Source organism: Bison bison, unplaced genomic scaffold, assembly GCF_000754665.1.
Source record: "Bison bison bison isolate TAMUID 2011002044 unplaced genomic scaffold, Bison_UMD1.0 scf7180017864503, whole genome shotgun sequence".
Classification (NCBI taxonomy): domain Eukaryota; kingdom Metazoa; phylum Chordata; class Mammalia; order Artiodactyla; family Bovidae; genus Bison; species Bison bison.
Window position 1 is genome coordinate 2,019,673 of NW_011495061.1, and position 8,320 is coordinate 2,027,992.

At 51.7% G+C, this 8,320-nt stretch overlaps 1 protein-coding gene across 1 annotated transcript in view; it reads right to left on the minus strand.

Annotated features, from left to right (window-relative positions):
• The window catches only part of RNF32 (ring finger protein 32), a 36,566-nt gene that overhangs the window by 968 nt on the left and 27,278 nt on the right, over positions 1 to 8,320 (minus strand). The window contains exon 7 of the mRNA XM_010829261.1: positions 267 to 434. Coding sequence (XP_010827563.1) covers positions 267 to 434 — 168 coding nt within the window. The remainder of the gene's footprint in view (positions 1 to 266; positions 435 to 8,320) is intronic.

The window sequence follows — 8,320 nt, forward strand, 5'->3', positions numbered from 1 at the left end:
GGGCACGTGGGGAGGCCTTTGCCCTTGGCACTTTCACTGCTCACTAGATGCCTTCATCAAAGCAGAATTCCACACCCAGGGCCCTTGGCCTCACCCCAGAGTGGGTGACGAGGGTCCCAGGGCCCCCTGGGGGCAGACACACATGCCCTCTATGCGGTGCCCGGCCCTCCGCCCCCGGCAGGCTGGCCATAACTACCTGGGTCTGGATCTGCCCTGCTCACCCCGTCCCCTCCCCGCCCGCTGCAGGGCCGGCCTGGCATGCCTACCTGGGTCTGGATCTCGCCCCACTCCTCTTCGGAGAGCTCACGGCCACACCGCTCCTCCAGCTGCTGTAGGACGCTCCGGTTGATGGCCAGGCAGCGGTCCACCTCGGAGAAGAGCTCGTCGATGTCTGTGCGGTAGGAGCAGAGCAGGCGCTGGCTGATCTCTGTGAACTGAGCACCCGCGCCCACCGTGAGCCGCACTCGGCAGCACCCTGGTGTCCCCACCACCCACCCCCAGCTGCCCTCACACTCGCCAGCCCAGAGAGCATGGGCGGAGATTTCAGGAAGGGGCACCTGCTGGTTGGCCTTGCTTGGTGGCAGGGAGCACGTTGGTGAGGAGTTGAGAGGAGGAGGGACCAGAGCCGGGTACAGTGGGTCACAAAGTTATCTTGCGCTGGCAGCGCCCCTGGAGCTTCACAGGCCTGCCCCTGGGCAGTGCCACCCCCGGGTCCATGGCAGGCCGTCATTAGTGATGCCTAGCACGGCATGTGCCCTGGCTCTGCAGCATCGTCCCTCGCAGCTGCAGGTCAGGAACCATCCTTTCAGTGTGAACATTTCCAAAAAGGGAATCCACGAGAAAGACCATCTCCTCCTTTTGAGTTGGTTACTCGTCCTGCCTTTCTCACCGAGCTCTAAATTCCTTGTTTTGAACCCACCCCTGTTGCCTAACGAGCTAAAAAAAATAAGCGGAGGTAATCAGTTTATGGACCATCGTGTGTCTCCATGCTACAGAACACATTTTTAGGACTTACCTAACAATCCTGACTTCACTGCTAGCCTAAATATGAAGGCAGCTTATCACAGTTTATCGCAAACTTTCGTTTTGCTTTGAAGGCACTGTCCTCAAATACAGACTCTAACGTCCCCCCAGGCTCCGGCCTCTTTATAAAGGTCTGCATTTGGTACAAACAGATCTAGAAAAACACTCTGCTCTCAGGACAAAGAGGTAATGGGAATCGTGGTCGTCTGCTGAGGGCAACAGCTCTGAGCAAACCAGGGTCGCTGAAATGAGCTCAGGTGTTTGCAGGGCGCACTTGGCCACGTGCGGTTTGTAAAATGCTATGGGCCGAGGTCACGTGGGCGGCACATGGACTTGGGTGTGCTGTCCCCTCACCCATGCCTTGTGCGGCACTGGGGGCTAACGTCTCATGCAAAGCATGAGCTATATCCTCCTTCTTAGGGACTCAGTTCGGCCTCGTGGTCCTTTAGGTGTGTGGTGCGCGGAATACATTCTCCACGGGCCCAGAGGACGTCCCCAGTGTCAAGTGTTCCGGTCTGTGGGACACCATGTGTGTGCGGTGTGTCTGCGTGTGTTTTTATGCAGTGTCTGTGTCGGTCACCTGCATCAGAAGGTGCCTTCTTGGCCCCGGGGGCCCCTTCCAGCTCCTTCGTCCCGCAAGAAGCCTCGAGCCTGGGCCGGACGGGGCCAGGGCTGTGGGGACTGACCCTCCCCGGCCTTGGTCCCTGGGGCTTACAGGGCGGGTGTCGGCTGTCAGGGGAAGGCGGCCTGTGAAGCGGCTGGTGACCCACAGGGTTTGAATCCAGGCGTCTCCGTCTTGGGGTCTTACTGGCAGTGGTTTCTCAGCCATGTCCGAGGCCTGGACGAAGATGCTTTTCCATTTTGGAGTCCAGTTCTGTTTCTTGCTGACAATTATCCAGCCGACAGCTGGATCCAAGCTCATGGGCTCCAACTGGCAAGGCTTCATTTTCTCTGTTCCTGAGCCTTTCAAATACCTGGTAATCTCTATTATTAAAAGTAGAAGAGGTCCCTATACTTTATAAAAGGAAGAATTCCTTGGAAATGCATACACAGGTGCCTCAATTAATGTTTTATGTCAGGTTTTCTCTGAGTTGGCTTTTCATGCAGCGTGAGAGATTCCCCAAATAGAGCTAAGAGGTAAGATCGTGTCTTTCTCCAGAATTAGCCTGCGCCAGTGCAGACCTTACACAGCCTCTGGGATGCCGAGGTTCGCTCTCGCGTTAGTTCTCAGCAGAAGTGCTGCCTTCAGAGAGGGCAGTGCCAGGGTGTCCCACCGCTGGGGCGGGGGGACTGCAGTCTTCTTCCAGGGGAGGCCGCTGCACCAGAGCATCCGCCTCGCTGGGGAGCTGCTAGCAGTGCTGATTCCGGGCCGCCCCAGCCCTCCTGGGTCAGCACTGCAGGCGGAGACAGCTGTTCATGTTCTAACAGCCCCCCAGGCAAGGGGACTGATGCTCACTGGCAATGGGAACTGCTGTCATAGAAGCTGCCCAATTAAGGTTTAGGAGTCAAAGTTGTTTAACACTGATTTAGTCGTCAATCCCTGAGACGTGGGGCTTCCCTCATAGCTCGGTTGGTAAAGAATCCACCTGCAATGCAGGAGACCCCAGTTCAATTCCTGGGTTGGGAAGATCCACTGGAGAAGGGAAAGGCTACCCACTCCAGTATTCTGGCCTGGAGAATTCCAGGGACTGTATAGTCCACGGGGTCCGAAAGAGTCAGACACGACTGAGTGGCTTTCCCTTCCCTTCCCTGAGATGTGACCACCCAGCTTCAAGTGTGCGGTACCCTCCTGAGCTTTCAAGGGTCACCTCAGGGAGTGACAGTAAGTGTGGAGGCCACGGGCATTTGTATTTTCTTACATATGTGTGTATATTATCACGCACACGTGCCGAGACGTGTGTTCCTCTTGCTGTGCACACGCCCAGGGGGACGGCAAGAATCCACACCTGTCCTTGTGTTGTGTGAGCACTCACAGCTTGAGATGCACAGAGCTGGTGTGCCTGGAGCGGCTGTGCACGCAGGTCCCAGTGGCCCCATGAGGACGCCCTCGGTGTCCCTTTCCTGCTCCAGCCCTGCGGTGAGCTGCCTCCATCCTCTGCCAGCACGGGGCTGTCTCCCCGCGTGCCCCCTGTGTGTGTGTCTGTCTGTGAGCCACTCTGTGCACTGGCCACGCGAGGTGCCAGAGGACTCGCTGAAGGAATGGCCGTGGCGGTTTTGCGGATGCAGCCAGGAGCTCTGGGACGGCCAGAGTCACTGCCACCCCTTCACCTCTCCAGGGTTTTCTCCAGGACACAACTGCTGGAAATCCATGTTTTCAACAAAATACCTGACGTGCTGTGTCTCCCCTCCAGGAAGGCGGGACGCACCCAGAGGTAGCCGTGGGCCTGGGGGGAGGTGCCTGGCCGGGGGTGCTCCCGGTGTCGCCGGGTCTGTGGCACAGCCCCCAGCTGGAGCCCAGTTCTGGGTATGGAGGGCAGGGTCAGCGTGGATGCAGGTCCACGGCTCACCTGACGTTGCTCTCACACTTGTTCACGGGCACACTTCCTTCCTCAGCCTGGATGGGAAGCATTTCACAAATGAGAAAAACAGCCATCCCTTTATCTGCAGGGGTCGTCAGAGACTTAAAATGCAGGTTAACACGGAGAGTTGGTGAGAGGCTGCCGTTGAGCACAGGGAGCTCTGCCTGGCACTCTGTGACACCTGGAGGGTGGGGTGGGGTGAGGGGGGCTCACGAGAGACAGCATTCTGTATAATTACAGCTTGTTGGCGTTGTTGGACGGCAGAAACCAACATGACATTGTAAAGCAGTTTTCCTCCAGTTAAAAAATACATTTGACTAGAGCTAATCAGTGACTTCAGCAAAGCTGCAGGATACAAAATCAATACACAGAAATCCCTTGCATTTCTGTACACTAACAATGAAAAATCAGAAAGAGAAATTAAGGAATCAATCCCACTCACCACTGCAACAAAAAGAATTAAATATCTAGGGATAAACTTACCTAAGGAGACAGAAGAACTGTACACAGAAAATTGTAAGACAGTAACAAAAGAAATCAAAGACAACATAAATAGATGGAGAGATATTCCGTGTTCCTGGGTAGGAAAAATCAATGTTCTGAAAATGAGTATACTACCAAGCTCAATCCACAGATTCAATGCAATCCCTATCAAATTACCAATGGCATTTTTCACAGAACTAGAACAAAAAATTTCACAATTCATATGGAAACACAAAAGACCCTGAATAGCCAAAGCAGTCTTGAGAAAGAAGAATCGAGCTGGAGGAATCAACCTTCCTGATTTCAGATTATGTTACAGAGCTACAGTCCTCAACACAGTATGGTCCTGGCACAAAGACAGAAATACAGATCAATGAGCAAAATAGAAAGCCCAGAGATACATCCATACACCTATGTGTACCTTATTTTTGACAAAGGAGGCAAGAATATACAATGGAGCAAAGACAGCCTCTTCAATAAACGGTGCTGGGAAAAGTAGACAGCTACATGTAAAAGAGTGAAATTAGAACACCTCCTAACGCCACACACAAAGAAAACTCAAAATGGATTAAAGACCTAAATGTAAGACCAGAAACTATAAAACTCTTAGAGGAAAACATAGGCAGAACACTTGATGACACAAAGCGAGATGCTCTATGACCCACGTCCTAGAGTAATGGAAATAAAAACAAAGGTAAACAACTGGAGAGCCAGCCAGTCCCTCCTAAGGAGACCAGTCCTGGGTGTTCACTGGAAGGACTGATGCTGAAGCTGAAACTCCAACACTCTGGCCACCTGATGCGAAGAGCTGACTCATTTCAGAAGACCCTGATGCTGGGAAAGATTGAGGGCAGGAGGAGAAGGAAGGGGACGACAGAGGATGAGATGTTTGGATGGCATCACCGACTCAAGGGCATGGGTTTGAAGGACTCCAGCAGTTGGTGATGGACAGGGAGGCCTGGCGTGCTGCAGTCCATGGGGTCGCAAAGCGTCGGACACGACTGAGTGAACTGAACTGAAACAACTGGGACCTGATTAAACTTAAAAGCTTTTGCACAGCAAAGGAAACTATAAGCAAGGTGAAAAGACAACCCTCAGAACGGGAGAAAATAATAGCAAATGAAACAACGGACAAAAGGTGAATTTCCAAAATGTACAAGCAGCTTGTATACCAGAAAAACAACCCAATCAAAAAGTGGGGAAAAGACCTGAACAGACATTTCTCCAAACAAGACATACCGATGGCTAACAGACACATGAAAAGATGCCCAACATTGCTCATTATTAGAGAAATGCAATCAAAACTACAATGAGATATCACCTCACACTGGTCAGGATGGCCATCATCAAAAAGTCTATAAACAATAAATGCTGGAGGGTGTGGAGAGAAGGGAACACTCTCGCACTGTTGGTGGGAATGTAAATTCATAGAGCCACTATGGAATACGGTATGGAGATTCCTTAAAAAACTAGGAATAAAACCACCATATGACCCAGCAATCCCATTCCTGGGCATATACCCTGAGGAAAGCAAAACTGAGAGAGACACATGTATCCCAGTGTTCACTGCAGCACTATTTACAATGGCTAGGACATGGAAGCACTCAGATGTCCATCGACAGATGCATGGATAAGCTGAGGTACATATACACAACGGAATATTACTCGGCCATAAAAAGGAACACATTTGAGTCAGCTCTAATGAGGTGGATGAATCTTCTGCGGCTGCTGCTAAGTCGCTAGAACCTATTATTCAGAGTGAAGGTAACTCAGAAAGAGAAAGATACATATCATATTCTAATGCACATATACAGAATCTAGAAAAATGGTGCTGAAGACTTAATTTACAGGGCGGCAATGGTGACAGACCACAGAAGGCAGTGGCACCCACTCCAGTGCTCTCCCTGGAGAATCCGGGGACGGGGGGCCTGGTGGGCTGCCGTCCGCGGGGTCACTGAGAGTTGGACACAACTGAGCGACTTCACTTTCACTTTTCACTCTCATGCATTGGAGAAGGCGATGGCACCCACTCCAGTGCTCTCGCCTGGAGAACCCGGGGACGGGGGGCCTGGTGGGCTGCCGTCCGCAGGGTCGCTGAGAGTCGGACACGACTGAGCGACTGAGCAGCAGCAGTGGTGATGACCAGGGAGGCCTGCGTGCTGCAGTTCAAGGGGCTGCAAAGGGACACGACTGAGCAACTGAACTGAACTGAATGGAGAAACAGACATAGAGAACAGACTTACGGACCTGGGGAGAGGGGAGGAGAGGGTGCGATGTATGGAGAGAGTAACGTGGAACCTCACACTACCATATGTAACATAGATAGCCAACGGGAATTTGCCGTATGGCTCAGGAAACTCAAACAGGGGCTCGGAATCAACCTAGAGGGATGGGATGGGGCAGGAGACTGGAGAGAGGTTCAAAAGGGAGGGGATGTGTATACCTATGACTGATTCAAGTTGATGTTTGACAGAAAACAGCAAAATTCAGTGAGGCAATTATCCTTCAATAAAAAATTTTTTTAAAAAACTGGAAAAATGCAGGTTATTTAACCTAAGCTGAAGCACTGTGCCCTCGCCCTGCCGGTTAGCTTTTGCAGGTGAGGGGTGAGAGCACAGACGGCCTGGAGGAGCCGGTTGTGGCCCAGTGGGGAGAGGGACCACGTTGTTCCTTGACCAGCTGGGCACTCGGCTCAGAAGAAAGGTGGGATGGTGGGCAGACGCCAGCCGGCCCACCGCGCACTCCGCCTCTGACCCGGGCTCCCCTCCTCAGGCCTCTTGGCAGCCCCTCCTTGAGCCTTCCTGCTCGGCTCTGCCCCGGCCGGCCCCGCTCCCTCCGCCTGCTCCCCGCCACGCTTCTCCGGCCAGGCTAGCGCTCTGCCTGGCCGCCCAGAGGGCTCTCTTGGCTCCTTCCGCTGACACTTGTCACCGGCCAGGGCTCCTTCCTTCTTCCTGTGTGTATTTCTTATCTCTTGGCTCCTCCGCTTCACCTTGGGGAGGCCCTTGGCATTCAACAAAAACGTCGCCTTGAAGTTTGCAACAGGTAAGGAATGAAGGCCCACATGGCCCCCCCGGTGCACATTCTGCAGGACGGCCCTGCGGTCTCCTCGTGGGGCTGAGAAGAGGACACTGTCGGTGTGGGAAGATTCTGAACAAACTTCCAGTGCCAAGGCTCAATAAAGCCTCAGTATGTGGCCTGTAACACTGGCTTTAGCTTGTTGATAAACACGTGCAAAAGCCTTCTGTGTGCACTTGCGGCGCAGTTCTAAAAGTGAGCTGGCGTGACTGTCTTCACTCTTGCGCTTCAAGTATTGAAAAGTTAGCAAGAATAATATCCTAAAAAAAGTTAAATTAGCAAATGGGTACTGACTATGCTGTGGCCAGGTCAGGGCCACGTCAGAAATGTAGCTGTTATTAAATATTTCTTACAGACCAGAGTCCTGCCTGAGCAGCATCCTTCTGCTCCTGTTAAGCCCTCACTGTCAGGTGGGTCAGAGGCCTTTAGTGGTTGGAAAACACACACACGAAGATGATTGGCTTCTAGTTTTCAAACTAGTGGTTAATATTAATTCTACAGAAGCATACAAAGTACATAAAATTTTCCATTAAAAATGAGTATCTTCTATTTCTCTTTCTAAGCCTCACATTTCATATATTTGATAAATTAAGCAGTTACGGATTCAGGTAACTGATACCTAGAGCAATCACTGGTCATTTACAAGTACATCCCCGGGGAAGAGTAAAGAAGACCCGCTCCCAGGAGTGCCCAGGTGAACTCTGCCTGCCCAGGGGCCCCTCTGAGCATCCATCTTGATGTCAGCAATTGCTTACTAATGTGTTGACTTACGGCTGCCCTCAAAAGCAAAGCGAAACGCCTGGAATTTACAGCGTATCAGTGAATCCGTTGATAAGCTTTTACTGGTTTAATGTCCTCCCGTCTTGCTGCTTGGAGCCACTTCAAGTTAGCAACAGAATGTTTGCCATCTCTATGTGATAAAGGAAGTCAAAAGGGCTGAGCAAACGTGAAGACCATTATGCTGTTTGGTGAGATGGAATGAAAAAAAAAAGCTGGAGCACCCTCCCAGGGGCGGGGCTGGGAGCGGCCGTCCCTAAAGTCAACCGCAGCATCTGACAGACCCCTCACCTCGCTTTCTAAACAATGGCCCCGACTTTTAGCTCGGGTGGAGATAATATAATGCATTTGAAAAGTTTTAATTGCCGCAATAAAAGGCCATACCTCAATTATATGACATATGCTAGCAGAACTCCCAGATAAGGATCAAAGGCACTCAAGGA